Source organism: Lipophrys pholis (genome assembly GCF_963383615.2).
Source record: "Lipophrys pholis genome assembly, chromosome: 8".
NCBI lineage: Eukaryota > Metazoa > Chordata > Actinopteri > Blenniiformes > Blenniidae > Lipophrys > Lipophrys pholis.
In genome coordinates this window covers 25,464,645-25,479,943 of record NC_137630.1, presented here as the reverse complement: position 1 = coordinate 25,479,943, position 15,299 = coordinate 25,464,645, and the positions used below count along the sequence as shown (strand labels likewise).

Genomic DNA, 15,299 nt, shown 5'->3' with positions numbered 1-15,299 from the left:
ATTTCTCTCTTGGTAAATCTGTCTGACCAAACCCCTTTGAGAAAATGATATAGGCGAAACCATTTTCCAAGCCCTGGCATAATTATTTAGTGCTGGTTCAACACCCAGCCCCGTCTCCACTACGCAAATAAGTCCCTCCCAATTTTGCCAGTTCGATTATCTATTAACATGTGAAAGCATCTGGTTTCACCCGGGGACAAAAAAATGAACTCTTCCTCTGCCACGACATCAAGTCCATCACTTCAGATTAACTTTCATTTTTTTTTTTTTTATTCTACATGACTTAACGACTCCCATTAGAATTAGAATGAAGGAGTATTTTCATGCAAGACTCTCCCTGTTTGCATCTCCTCTTTCTCCCGCACTAAAAAAAAAAAAAATAAATAAAAATGAGAGGTAGAAGTCAAATTCTCCGAAGTAGTCTTGAGTATGGAGCGCCGCCTCCCTCACCGCCTGCTGCAGGTCCTCCCTGTTCTGCGCACAGACGCAGAAGCACACAGTAGGTCAGCGGGGTCTTTTTAAAGCTGAACGACAGACATTAATCTGCCGGGGATAACGCCGCCGAGCTTGTTTAAGCTCATCCAGGAAACGCTACCAGGAATCCAGCGTGCCGGGTGTTCCTATTCTGGTTACGAGTCCGATTATTCAGAGGAAGCTCTCGAAAGAGATCTCGCACACGGTGGGAGAAAGTAGGCAAATACAAAACTCTCGAGTAAATTATATCGAAGGTGAAGGATGTCGTTTATCTGGCACGTTTATAATCTGCCTTGTTTGCATCTGCAGCCCGCCTGAGCCACCGCGACGGTGTTACTACATTTATCAATCCATCAGCGGTCGGAGCAGGAGATGTGTTTTTGTTGTGTAGCAAACGCAAATGAAATGGAAAACTACTTGAGGTATACTTTGTTTCTATAGTGGCATTTGTACTTGATAGATAAATTAGTTTTGGCAGGGACAAATGTATCTAATAATAATAGATATAAGAAAATCAAGAAGGAGTATTCACCATCTAAAGACGATTTATAATGGAGTACTTCTATTTATATTGAGGTGAACTGGAAAGTGGAAGGTCGCTGGTTTTGAATCCCAGAGGTGACGTGAAAGCCACCGCCGCCCTTGAGCAAGACATTAACCAAAAACCCTGAATTCTCCCCTGGAAAACTGCAGTAAAAAAAATAAAAATAAAAATCACACACGATGCGTAGAGAAAGAATGTGCTCCCTTTTTTTAAAACATACATAACTGGAACTATTGGACTTTCTTGGCGTCTGTAAATGTAAATCTATTTACTGGATTCACTCGGGACACACTTCCACTGATCCACAGGCAGCAACATGGACTCAACCACCTTCAAAGTCTCGAGCAAATGATCGCTTTAAGTTTTCTATATCAGCTTTAAAATATGAAGTTTCCTCTAATTATCCACTAGGACTTTTAATCATTGACTCTCCTGTAACATCAGATACAACTAGTGGGGTTTTGTTTTTAGCATTTTCCCTTGTTACTGTTATTATAAATAAAATCATGAACTATATATATTTTTTAGTTTTTATCAGAAATCCAAATTCTAATAAAAAAAGGGAAAATTCTTTAATCTCAAGATTTCTTTGAATAAATCTAAATGACCTAAAATGTGCAAAATGATTTATTATTAAATACCAGACCGAGATCTTTATAGATGAATCTCAATGACGTATATAAATAGGACAGCAGAGAATATAGATTCAATTACAGGATTATTTCATCTGACAGACTGAAGCAGGCCACACTATGTTAAATTAACAGGTAATCACCAAGTAGGTGGCTGGTTTTTTTTTTGTTTTCCACGTTTATTTTGTCAACTGCAGCATTCAGACATGATGCTGAACTCGACATACACCCGGCGTAATTACTGCCTTTACTTTACATTGAAGAGTAATCACCATTCACTAAGAGAAGTAGGTGTGTTGTCAAGTTTTAAAAAAAAAAAAAAGAAAAGAAAAGAAAAAACCCGAAACAAACTGGATTCCACAATGTGAAACACCACGATGAAACTCAAAATCACACAGGCTTTGTTCACATATATCATGAGGAATTTATTATTTATAGAGATGCATTGGTTTACAATAATGTTAATCTATAGTTTTCTACTTTTACAAGCTCAGTTGGAGCAAATTTCAGCAATGTCCATGAAAGGGGTGAAAAAAGACCGACAAGTATAAAGAAGCTACAGATTCTCTTCCATCAGTTGATTATACCTTTAAATACAAATATATCCGATCATGTTGGCAGTGAACATCTTCATTTTTAAAGCAACTCACGTCATTTCCTCCTCTAAGATTTTTTTTTTTTTAATATATATTATGACTACTAAAATAAAATTAGGTAGTGTGAACCCCCCGTGTCGCGCGAAGCAGCTGAAGAGGGGAGAAACTTCCATTGTGAAGTGCGAGCTATCAGTGTTCCCTTTGCTTTGGCTTCTCATCGTGGTCCTTTTGTGTAAGTTTATAGAAAAAAAATGATTATTTTCTTTTTTTTTAAAAATCACAAGCAGACATTTTCACGTATGTGTTCTGACTTTTTTTTGTGTGTGTGTGTGTGTGTGTGATTTCACGCAACTGTACAAAAAAAAAAAAAAAAAAAAAAGAATGGAGCGCTGGATTAATAACAGAAAAATAAGAAAGATGTTGATAAATACAAAAACAAAAACAAATCCCCAAGAACAGAGTGTTTGGTTACGTTAGATGAAGCTGTCGTTTTGGAATACGGAGTCACACGAGCTGCGGAGTGAGGCGGCGCGGTGCGGCGCCGCGCGGCGCCCGGGCGGTCAGAGGGAAGGCACGCGGTCGAGGTGAAGGCTGGGCCTCTCCGGGCTGCCCTGCTCGTCGTCGGGGTTCATGTCTGGACTGTGGCCGTGCTCGTCTGTGCTCTCCGGGGACTCGTAGGGGTAGTTTTCGCATATCTCCTCGTCCTCCTGCTCTTCTTTGATGCTGGAGAAGGAGAACGGGATTAGAAATGGATCGAACCAGAAACCCAGCACTGAGGTCTGTGGGGGTGGGGGGTGGGGGGTGGCGACTCACAAGGCCTGCGGGGGGGACTGCGTCGCACTGCTGTCACTCTGGTATCCGGATCCGTTGGCCAGAACTCCGTTCATCTGTTCTTGGAGGATATGAGGCAGGGAGTTCAGCGAGAAGCTGCCCATGGAGGCCGGGCTGAAGAAGGCGCTGCTGCAGTCGATGCCGCCACTCTGAAGAAGAGGAAGAGGAAGAGGAAGAAAAAGATTCTCCATATTTATCTTCAAAAGACTGAATTCGCGCTGAACACACGGAGGATTTTTATACCGCTGAATAAATCGTACAGGAAAGAGGTTTGTAACCTTTATGACCACAGCAGCCATTTTTTTTTTTTTTTTTTAAATCACTTTCCTATCAAATTGATCTTTAACCTTTAAAATGAATATTAAACTTTTGTGTACGTACTTTTTGGACAAACTCCAAAACTGAAGGATACTGTGCATTGCCTAAATTCAAGAACTACAATCAATAAAGTCTCACATTTTATTCCAATTTGTAATTATTCACCTTCCGATTATCTTTTGTTCTTCACTCATTTCTATCATGAAACACACATAAGCAGCACTGTTGTCAGTAAAAATCAAATAAGTTGCTCCAAAGAATCAAACTTTCAATCTATTTTTTTTTTTTTTTTTTTTTTTTTTAAATGTATTAATTATAGGGTTAGAAATTTAAAAAAGGAAAAAATATTTTGATTTTATTTTAATTGTCTACGCCACAATCAGATCCGAGACCGTTTATCGTTCATGGACGTTTCGTTATTTTCTACCTCGAGCTGACGCTTACCAGCAGCAGTGAAAGGTGCGGCGCCGGTGACTCATTATGATGTCACAAACATTTTTTAGTTGCACCGTCAAACAGGATTGAAAGTCCTCTCAAATTATTTTCTGCAGTGCAATCAAATATAATATAAAAAGTTTATGAAAAAAAAACAAACTAAGTGACTTTACATGTGATTTTCAAGCTGCAGGTTGCAGAATCCTGCAACAGTTCAATAGTGTAACGCAACACCTTTTCACCTTCTGTACGATTCTTTTTTTTTCTTACCTGAAGACCGGACCCCATTAAGCCCTGGCGGTTCTGAGAGTTCTTCAGCAGAGATCTGATGGTACACAAATACAACAGACTGTTGGTATCAGCATCTGAGAGAGAGTACAGTTAGACGTCTACCTTCACAACAGCAATTTAGCGTCTTTTTTTTTTTTTTTTTTAACCAAAAACAAGAGAAAACGTTACGCAATTCCACCATCCTGACCTCTAATTCATCACACACACTGATCTATAAAGCCTTTTCTGTTTGGCTGACAGAGCAGCAGTAACTAACAAAACAACTAACAAACCGGAAATGAAGCCGACGTGTTGGCCGTCGGCATAAATAAGTACATCGTGCTTTGTGAAGGGGAGCGGCTCCACCTGTGTGGAAGTGGCTTCGGAAGACTTCGCTCCCGCATGCCTGATCTCTTTTTTTTCACTGGGAATCAAATGTAGTGTGAAAGGTGAACCCGTGGTCATGTTTCCATTAATGCCCTGAAGCTTGTTACTGTGTTTTATCCTCGCGGGCGTGTATAAGGTGGAGCTGAATGAATTCCCCTGTACAAACAGACCGACTTTTCATTAATACGGCAGAAGAGTCGCCTCAATCGAATCCAGACCCTGGGTTTTGTTTGCCGTACGGGTGGAGCCGCGCGCGGCGTTCCGGCCTCGCCGTGAAAGAGCGTACATACCCGTTGCCGGCGGTTTTCTGGGGCCGCCGTCTGTGAAACTCAATCTCGTCTACAGTCCACACGGCTCCCTTTACGTTCTCCAGACGTACGAAGCATTTATGGAGGCTGAGGTTGTGTCTGACGGCGTTCTGGAAGAGCGAATAAAAGAAAAGCGAAGGCGCCAAGTCTGGTTAGAACACAACACAAACCTAAACATCTTTCAAAAAGGAGCTATTCTCTTTATTCATTGAATTATCGGCGGGGAATTGTGGGCAGACGGCAGTCATACCTTCCAAGTAGCTGCATTGCGTCTGAAATAGGCAAAGTTTCTTGTGAACCAGTTGTAGATTTCATTTAACGTCAGCTGATTGCGAGGCGACTCAAAGATGGCCTGGAAGAGACACAAAAAAAAAAAAGTGTAAAAAAAAAAAAAAAACTCTTCATCTTCACTGATCTTTTTCATAATTCATGACAGGTTACCTGTCTTATGAGAGAGGCATATGTGAATGGGGGTCTGACTTCAGTGCTCAGGTAGAACTCCTTATTATCGACTATATCTGTGGAAAAACAGAAATAAAATGATCATTTTACAACAAACAAGAAGAAACAGGATGAAGAGTTCAGGACAATAAAATTAGAGCCAGGCTGATTTAAAAAAAACAAATAAAGAAAAACACGTGAAGACTTCAGTACAAACAAGAAGCGGGTCCCAATCTGACGGTTACCTTGGCTCACGGAGCGGCTGTATCGCCTCCGTACGGGGGTTCCAGTGAACAGGCTATTGGGAGTGAGGACAGAGGGGGATTCAGACAGCGGCGTCAGGGGTGTGGATGGTGTTGTGGCGCTCTGAGAGAGGCTCATAGGAGGAGGGCCTTTGGGCAATGTCGTCTGGGAGAAAGACACATTCGACACCAGATTCACCTGGAAAACAAACAAACAAAACAAAAAAAAGAAACACACAGCGATTAAGTCAGCAGAATGTCAGCGCAACTGAAAAGCAAAACAATACTTATTGTAACTGAAGGGAAATAACTGACGGGCTGTGTGGCGGGCTTGGGTTCGGAGGACTTCAGGTGAGCCATCATAGCTTGCAGCCGCTCTTTGTCCTTCTTCAGCTGCGTTAAGACGGGAGGACAGAAATAGAAGGTGAGGCTCGGTGAACTCGCAGCTTCAGTGTGGGAACGTCTTTGTTTCTGGCATCGCGAGGAGTGTAATTATCTAAAAGGATCACTTCTGTTTCCAGGGTGTAAAAACTGCAAACATTCGAGCATGCACTTCTCCGGGTATTTCATAGGAACTCAACAAAGCACCCCGTCATTATTAGTTACGACGAATTAGTAGAGGCAGGGAATTGTTAGGTACACGTCTTCCCGCCGTGGATACTTGACTAAAATAGAAGAAATGTAAAAAGGCTCAAACTCGTACCTGCAGCTCCAACTGCTGAACCACTTGCATCTGCACACGGCACTGTGCTGTGCTCTTGTCATCCAGTGTATGTTCACTATTCAAATGTCTGCACACAAACACATTCAAGATCACGACGTCATCATCTTTAACATCATGGAATTATGAGAATCTGAGTTTATTATCATGCTAGATCATCACAGATTTCATGTTCTGGGACAAATATTCTTTAAAAGAATAAATATCAGGACACTACGTTCACTCCATCTGTGCATATTCATACTGATGTGAATGAGCGTCACGTCGGCCGCAGGACGACGGCGGGTTCCTGCACTCACTTGAGAAATGCCTGAAAGTCTCCAAAGACAGTCTCACATCCCGGCCATTTACACATGCCGTTTCCATACAGAGGGTGGCTGTTCTGTGTGTTCTCCTCTGCTGGTCCGCTGCACAGAGAGTCAAGATTTCTACTTTTAGAACTCGTTCTTACAAACATAGCCAAAATCTGGATAAACACAAAAAAAAAGTGCAGCAGTTTGGACAAAAGAGTAGAATTTGGGAGCACCTGTCTTTCCTTTTCAAAAGGGTTTGGTGGCCATTAGCACAGGATTGTTGACTGGAAGACTCTCTGGTGTCTCCACCAGTGGACAGGATGCTACCATTCTCACTGCCTGGAAGTGCACAGTCATAAACTGTCGGATAAAATAGATAAAAACAAACAAACAAACATTATCCAGCATACGTTTACTGACATTTGACTGAATGTCAAATGTAAGGGAGTGTACCTGGGGCTGCAGGTGGGCTGGTGGGCAGCACAGACAGGAGGCCCTGCCTCTGCAGGTTGAGGAGATGCTGCTGCTGCACTTGAAGGAGCTGCTGCTGGATGGCAATCTGCTGGGCTGTCAGCTGTGACGGAGACCATAACAAGACATCGGTCGATAAATCCATCTACCCCTTAACCAGTACATACTCTACTGCTCAAACACTGCCTCAGAAATATTTAGGCATCCCAATATCTGACACCCGCCACCTCATTCGAGCAAGCTCATCTGAAGTAGTAAAGCCGCTAGTAGACAAACAACATGCTTCGAGAGTGCAAATGGACGACTTGAGGACAAGTTTATAACGGCAGGATGTCACATAAATCCGTGGACATGACCAGCCGGGTGAGTTTCCTTCATTATAAGCGGGAAACACAGATTAGCTGAATGTGCACTGAGATCTATCGAGCTGCAGGAGCGGGTGCTGTGGTGAACTCAATACACCGAGACTGCGAAGACCCCCCCCCCCCCCCCCCCTTCCCTCAGTGTTTTTGTATCGCTCGCACAGTACCGTCTGTGCCATGTGAATCTTATGAATCTCATTGACAAACCTCCTGGCTGACCATCCCGGCATTCTTCTGTTGCAGCAGCTGCAGGTTTAGCTGCTCTTGCTGATTCTTGAAGACCTCTTGGATTTGTTGCTGCAGACGTGTTGGAGAAATCGATGTCAGGTTCGAGAGTCAAAGAAGAAAAAAAAAAAAAGAAGGTGGATTGTGAAGAAACATGAAACGTGCATCACCTGGTGTAACATGAGTGCTTTCTGTTGCTGGAACAGGGCTTGGATCTGCTGAGGGGTGAGGACCTGCTGCTGTTGTGTCTGCTGCAGCTGCTGCGGAGCCTCTGCTGGTGGGGTCATCATGGACAATGACACTGGGACCTTTACCACAGAAGAGAAGAAGAAAAAATTAAAACAAACGGAAGAGGAGAGCGGTGAGTTTAAGTCTGCACCAAGTCAGACAAAAAAAAAAAGAAAAAAAAGAAAAAGAAAACGCAAGGAGAGTGGAGTCTGTGACTGAACACTACAACACAGGGGAAATTTAATGAGGACAAACACTGCAGTGACAAGCAACAAAAATATACAGTGCACCGCGAGCGCAACGTAAAGGCAAAACAAAGCTTTGCAGCATCGTAAATAATTTTAATAAGCCAGATACTTGCATTTAAAATATGGCAGCCTTGGAAACAACAACAGTGGAGAAAGGCTGAAACTAAGGTCACTTGCTCGGCGCCGCAATAACAGCAAACAAGAAAACAACAAGCAAGACATGTGGGAAAATTTGCTCAATTTACAATCGCTTGTCATCGACTTTGTGTCCGATTTCGCAGGAAGTCTGTGCTTTCATCGCTCAGATCTCTCTACGCTTACGGCAGGTACCAGTCGCCGCAGAGCCGAGTCAGTTTGTGATCTGTGTTTTTTGGCCCCATCAGCTTGCTGATTGTTTGTGGTTTGCCATTTGTTGTTCTCTGAGCCGGTCTTTTCTCTTTTCTTTGCCCCCCCCCCCCGCCCCTAACCCCGACCGGTGGAAACAGATGGCCGGCCACTGCCGGGTCGGGTGGTGTCAGAGGTTTCTTCCTTTTCAAAAGGGACTTTCTCAAGACCGGTGGTTGAGGGAGAATTGTCTGGGTTTTTTTTCTTTTTCTTTTTTCCATTCAAAGTAATTATTTAAAAAAAAAAAAAAAGTCTCATTGCAATGCTTTTGTAAGTTTCAAGTCAAGGGTGACATTTGACGGTTTTTTAGGTACACGGAAGACACACAGTGTTCCTCATCAATTCAAAAATAACTGCAGTTAAAAAAAACTTAAACTGGAAATAATTATATGTACCTCCTCAAACAAAAACAAAACAGTTTCCCTAACCATAATAAATACATATTTATTATTAAAACCAAACGCTCTGCCACAAACTCACTTAAATGTAATTACATATCCCTACAACTTTACTATAGGAAGGGCAAAGAAAGAACACAGATTAAATCAAGAGGAGAAAAAGGTGAAACCTACTCAGTTTGCTCACAGAAAACGGATAAATAAATGTCTATTTTTTTTTTTTAGATTTAAAATTTAAATATTTCATCTTCAACTAATTAATGCAGCTGTACTTTCTGCCTCTTGCTCAAATTTCTTTTTTTTTTTTAAAAAAAAGAATGATTTGGAGCTACTCACGGAACTGATTATTATTCCCACTTCACTGGTCAGTCTGGGAAGCTGAACTGACTCAACTGCCATTTCAGCTAAAAATGAACCAAACAAAAACACCACCACCACCACTGGATGGCTTAGGGGAATTAGAGCTCCATCAAAACAACAACAACAGCCCATACCACAAAAACAACAACAACCTCCTCGGCTAGGCACGCAGCAAATTACCACACCCTCCCCCTCACTGTCAAGCCTCACAGCTCAGGGGATGTTTACAGTAAACATAAACAGAGTAATCAAAATTGCACGGAGATATAAATAATGAATAAAAAAGCATACAGAGCCTGTTTACGAAAACAGAACTTGAGATTCGTATTTTAATTAAGGTCTGAACCACAAACAAACATTACTCTCCAAGGCAGAGTCTGTTTTGAATCGGGTAAACAAACTGACAGTGAATTTCACACAGGCTTTGGGCTAACAATAACAGATGACGGCCTCCTAGTTTGTCCTTTCTTATGAAATTCAATGCAGCAGAGGTGGCCACCAAAGCAATGAAAACAGGTCTATCCCACAGACAGAGCCAGTTGGCCCCTCTATTTTTTTTCTGTGGACACCATCAACACAACAACAGCCTTTGCCTAATCCCCGTTGCCATGGCAGCCAGCAAGTCCAAACATCTTCTGTTGTTGTTATTGTTGAAAGTCATACCAGCGAGCAACTGAGTGTAAACACAGATCTGTTCCCGCAAGACTGGTCTTGTGAACTTCGAGATGACTGACAGCAAACAGAGATGCAGAAAACTTGCCGAAAAACAAACACAATGTGTTTCCTCGTACGTGATTTAATTCTCACTAATGTGCCCTTTAATGGGTGTGGCGCAAGAAAATAGCACATTTAGGAAAACGCATGTCCCTGGCAATAAACCCAAATAAAGTTGAGTTTATTGGATGAAATCTGAAATCACACAAACCACAATGATGTGACATCATTTCCATGCACAGACACACAAACACAGTTTAGAAAAAATAAATAAAAAGCCAGCAATTGAGGGGAAAACAAAAACAAAAAATCCTGCTACTATAACAGAACAATAAAAAAAAAAAAAAAGGGAAAGAAAGATCAAGTTGGACAAACCTGATAGTCTCCATTGAAAAGTCTGTCTGGGCACTGGAAGAGACAAATAGTTCTCAGCAACAATGTTCTCTGCCACAGCCTCACTAACCTACATGATGTGAGCATAAACAAAACTAACAATATAACACTGATCCCTCCGCCCAGCAGGAGCTGTGCTCTTCCTCCCCCTTCTGAACCTCGGCACCACCTCCTCCCCCCCCCCCCGCGCCTCTTTTTAGCAGAAACACAAGACCTTGTCGTTTGGAGAAACTGTGACAAACCCGAGTCAGAGCTTCTGCAACGCATTTACACAACAAGGTAACTCAAACTCAGTCTGTGTTACGTCCCTTATCATCACCCAGCTGACGTGTGCATGAATACTGACAAGAAAATCTGTGGCGCTCGCGTACCAGACGAGCTGCAAACAATTTCAGACGCAGGAAAACACTATTCACACTTTGGTGAACGGAAAAGCAGCCAGATCAGTTGCAACACATTTTTGTAGCGATGAGGACAAACCTTTACAGACGCACTCATACCGCCGCAAAATAGTGCAACACAGTAACTAAAATGTACTCGGTCTCGATTAGATTTTTCTAGAAAAGAAATGTCTATAAAAACGACACAATACGAAGCACAACAGGATAATTTTGAAAGGAACTTTTAAAACGCAGGCTTAAAATTCTCCTATTTGACAAATCTGATCGTCAGGGTTGTCTCGGGCCACCCCGGATCATTTTCTAGTGAAGCTGCTTTAGGTGTAGATCGCTGGTTGAAGTTCTCTACTTTTTCCACGCAGCCATTACATGTCACTAGTAATCTGTCACCTGGTTTATTTTCCTGTAAGATCTCGGACAAAGGAACTAAAAGCTTGTGATCTCTGCCTCCTTTCTGGTGTAGAATTGTATATCCGTCTCTTTCTCGCCCTACTGGTGGAGCGGAGGAACTGCCACCCCCTGACTTACTCTTTTTCCCACGCTGCTGCCTTTACTTGCGCATCTTAAAACACGCATGTTCTCTTTGGCTTTTAACCAGTGTTGAAGTTGACTTTTACTGCTCAAAGTGTATTCTGTGCTGCCACTGTATTGTTGTATTTACAATTGTATTTTTATATTGTTGTACAGCACTTTGGTCAACTGAGTTGTTTTTAATAGTGCTTTATAAATACATTGGATTGGATTGGATTGGATATGGAATTGTTTCTTATTCCTCTGTAAAAGTGCCATGTGCTGGCTGTGTTGTAATTGGTACTATGTAAATAAAACTGAACGTGATTTGAAAAGTCACTTTTAGGAATATTTCACAAACTTGTCCAAAATTCTAAGTCTTTGCTTTGACTCCTGATTGGTTGAGACGAGCACTGTTTTCAGCAAATGCCTCTAATGACAATGTCTATCATATGCGAAATATTTAACCAAAATTAAAACACATTTAAAGCAAAAAAAACAAAAAAAAACACTCCAGACTGCCTCAATTTGCAAATGTATTTTTCTTCTACATATAACCTGTATCACTGACTTTATTAAAAGTAACCAACCCACTACCTACAGATTCACAATTATATATATTTTATGTCGAATATCAAAGGAACGATTCTGTCAAAGTTGTACGTTTACAAAATGTTTGAGTGAATGTGGCTGAGAAAGACTGACCCTTGGTGCCTCTGAAGGAGGAGTCTGGCTCAGTCGACAGTCATTCTCAGCAGGATTTCCGTTCTCTGACTGACTCGCTTGAACGTTGTAGCTTGTTGGTTCTGACCGAGACTCATGCATCTGGACTTCACTGACCTGCAAAAGGAAATCAGGGTGAATCGAAACACAGAGGAGACAAGTAGAAGACCACAGGCGGGACGCTCTTACCAAGGCTAAAACTTCTCAAGGTTATAATTTAATAATAGATTCATTATGAAAACTTTTATAGTCTGAAATGACAGCTTCATACGAATGAATCTTGTGCTGTATAATTATGTGAAAACTGAAGCATTAAAAATGAACAACTACCTTGTAGCAGCACTACCCACCAGTGCAAACATGCTCCTCTACAAGTGAGAGAGGAAGATGTAAGGTCTATTTGTTGAATAACTGAGTGCTGCCATGACTACTGTAAACACAGGGGCCCTGGGTCCGTGTTTATGTGCAAACATATCTTCCTTCTGGAACAATTTACCATTAACCAGGTGGTGCGATAAACGGCTGTGGCAGGTAGTACAATGCACAAGTAGGCCTTTATGTATACAGCTTGGGAGTGTTTGAGTCGAAAGCTAAGGCAGCATAAACAAAGATAAATAAAGTAGGCAAACAAATAATATAAGCAGATGGAAAGCTGCACAGACAGCCTGAAAAGAAACAGACCATGTAGAGTCAAGGATGTCACTACTTTCAGTATTACTAAAAGTTACTTCTAAAAATCAATAAAAAAAAGAAATCAATCTTTCAATCAAATTAATCGGTTTACCACAACTGAGAGTAAGTTACGGACCATCTGATCACAGCCTACGCAAATGACTGAAAAAGGAACAGTTCACCAGCAGAAAGTAGAAAAAACAAAAGTCTTAAAGAAACACAAATAAAGGAACCAACTTATAAAGCTAGCTCATCGTGGTGTCATTAATAAGCATGTTATAACTTGCATGGTTGCAAATGAAGTAATTCTTACCACCAAAAAGAAATGAAAAACCATCTGATGAAAACTGGCAGTTGTTTGTGAGGTTTCCACTGTTTACTCTTGCATTAGAGAGAAGATTAGCACTGAAGACAAAGGGCAGTGTCTCCTGAAGACATTTGTGAAAAGGTTGGTGGTGATTCTGCTTCAAAAAAAAAAAAAACCCAGACCGACTACTGCTTCTTCTACTCCTCATCAATTTCATTATGCATACAACAAAACAGATATTATCCAACTGTGCTGCCATGTGACTGTTCTGGGGATGGACTGAATAATAGGGCCGTGATCATTTCTTTACTGCGTTTCAAAAATGCAGCAACAACAGGCAATGTCAAAAGAATGTTAAGTAGATGCAGCAGATGTCTTTAAATAGAAAAACAAAAATATACATTGTGAAAGATGATTTAACAATCACTAAAGTGCCAGGGGATCTTTCAAGGAATAAAGATCTTATAAGATGAAGAGTACTGATTAAAGCAACTTTATGCACTCTTTGATCAACTGTGCCTAAAAGCAAGTGATGAGACCACAAAACCTCCACAAGCTCTTAAAGTTACCCCAGCTGACATACGTAAATCTACAATGATGAATAGTGCCTACATTACTGAGATAGAGGGGCGCTTACTGCAATGTATATACACAGATCATCACTGTTATGTAAGAAAAACATCAAGTAAAACTAACTACCATCTATCAGTCTGTAATATCCCTCATTGAGCTGATGGCTGTTTTTAGCGTGAGGTGTCGGTCTGCGTTCATTCTGCCGTCGCAGTCTGAGCACTGCTCACATTAAGATGACGAAAGCGATGGCTCTATGGACATGTCCGCGTGTGATTTCAAATAACACAAAGTTACACCACATCAATCCCACTGCCATTCATATATAAAGTAGCACGCTTGTTTAGCCCGGATTCACGTTGACCCAAGTTAACTGGGTGTTAGACCGCATTACCTTCTTAGAGCTGGACTGAACCAACACCTCAAACGACACAAACACACTAACGAACGATCGCGTTACCGTGTTGAGTTAATTCATGGGAGAATAAGGGTGTTGCTTGTCAATAAGTTACCTTAACGCGATATGAGTGGATTCGATATCCGTTCACGCCGACCGTTGCGGTGGAAGGTTTCCGCTGAGCACGAAGCTAATGCATGTTTTTTTTTTTTTTTTTTTTAATTACCCGGAGACGACACGAGGGTTTAACAAGTCTCCGGAGTCAGACAGCTCGGTCTCTTTTATGTGGGGCTGTGGTAGATGTGGCTATTTTATCGACACGGGGGTAGAGAGCAGCAGTGGACCGACATCGCAGGGGGGGGGGAAACGTTTACCAGCAGCTACAACAAAAGCTAGCAGCGGTGCTTGGCGCTAGCATGAAAGAAATAATTGTATCTTCCTCTCGCCCCCTCTTCGTTACAACACACGGTGAATATGTCCACGGAATTCAACCCACAAGACCCGGAGACACGTTTAACGAGAGTCGGCGAGCTGTCGAGGTGTTCGCGGTTACTTACAGAGTTGTGCCGAGGCGGACAGGCTGGTGCTCGGGTGGTGTCTGAAGAGGATCCTCGGCGCTTGTGTGCCTTTCCTCGGTAGCGAGCTAGCCACAAGTTGCTAACGGAGGGGGCGGGGCTTATGTAAAAGTAAACAATGGTGACGTCATGATCACACGCGGACCGCTTGAGAGGGACTTGAATTTTGACGCATATCACGCCCAGAAAAAACTATTTTTTTAACATTATCAATCTGATAAAGATATCATTCATAAGCACATTAACCAGCGCGTTAGACATACATATACATTACGGTTTTTTTTCCTCTTCTAACTAAATATCCTGTAAACCCGTCATCTTCTATGCGCCTAAAGTTTTACTTCCTCCAACCTTTTTTCAGACGTGTTATGTGAGTATTTCTATGTGTATGTAAGTCTACATTGGGTATAGATTTATTTATTTTGAGTATATGTATATTCATACAAATATATTAATTTAGTAGTTTTATTTTCAAGGGGTTTCATATGTTTGTAGGCATGTAGGTCGGGGGCTGGATGGATGGATGGATTAGTGACATTTCTTTTTCTTTTTTGTACATGTTTGTATTTGTTTCATACCTTGGTTTTGACATGTCTAGAACGAATTAATAAAAAAATAGTAGTAGCTGATCATGCTGGTAACTCTAAAACATTTAATAAAAATCGTATTTTTAAGACACTTGTGGGAGAAAAACAAAACAAATTCACGCTCTCTTTCTCTCCCCCCCCCCCCCCCCCCCCCCCCCCCACACACACACACACACACGCACGCACGGTCTCTGTATAAAAAATTGTAACACCATTTTGTATTGTGCAGAACTGATACAATCTAACCAAACAACCGCTTCTAATCTTATCACATCACGATTAAAT

The 15,299-nt window shown here is 41.6% G+C and overlaps 1 protein-coding gene across 2 annotated transcripts; it reads right to left on the bottom strand.

Annotated features, from left to right (window-relative positions):
* Positions 1-2,056: 2,056 nt before the first annotated feature.
* Positions 2,057-14,497, bottom strand: LOC308113052 (forkhead box protein P1-B-like). 2 transcript variants are annotated; one of them, XM_080468959.1, is made up of 17 exons: positions 14,410-14,497; positions 11,889-12,023; positions 10,258-10,290; positions 7,721-7,858; positions 7,533-7,622; positions 6,946-7,066; positions 6,726-6,852; positions 6,499-6,606; positions 6,182-6,269; positions 5,794-5,871; positions 5,482-5,677; positions 5,237-5,313; positions 5,046-5,147; positions 4,778-4,905; positions 4,101-4,155; positions 3,060-3,226; positions 2,057-2,969 (listed from the first exon to the last, which is right to left on the bottom strand). In XM_080468959.1, the coding sequence occupies exons 2-17, from the start codon at positions 12,006-12,008 to the stop codon at positions 2,807-2,809; spliced, it is 1,791 nt and encodes a 596-aa protein (XP_080325085.1). In that variant the 5' UTR covers positions 12,009-12,023; positions 14,410-14,497; the 3' UTR covers positions 2,057-2,806. The 2 variants fall into 2 exon arrangements, with proteins under 2 accessions (XP_080325085.1, XP_080325086.1); XM_080468960.1 differs by lacking the exon at positions 10,258-10,290 and having other exon boundaries at positions 14,410-14,470.
* Between the last annotated feature and the right edge of the window lie 802 nt (positions 14,498-15,299).

What these genes read in the sequence shown, in the direction of transcription:
- LOC308113052 (XM_080468959.1), bottom strand. Translation starts at nt 12,008, where the DNA reads ATGCATGAGTCTCGGTCAGAACCAACAAGCTACAACGTTCAAGCGAGT. An exon ending in TTCAGCAGTTGGAGCTGCAG is followed by an intron (nt 5,872 to 6,181) that starts GTACGAGTTTGA and finishes GTCTTAACGCAG; the next exon opens with CTGAAGAAGGACAAAGAGCG. An exon ending in CCAAGCCCGCCACACAGCCC is followed by an intron (nt 5,678 to 5,793) that starts GTCAGTTATTTC and finishes TTTGTTTTCCAG; the next exon opens with GTGAATCTGGTGTCGAATGT.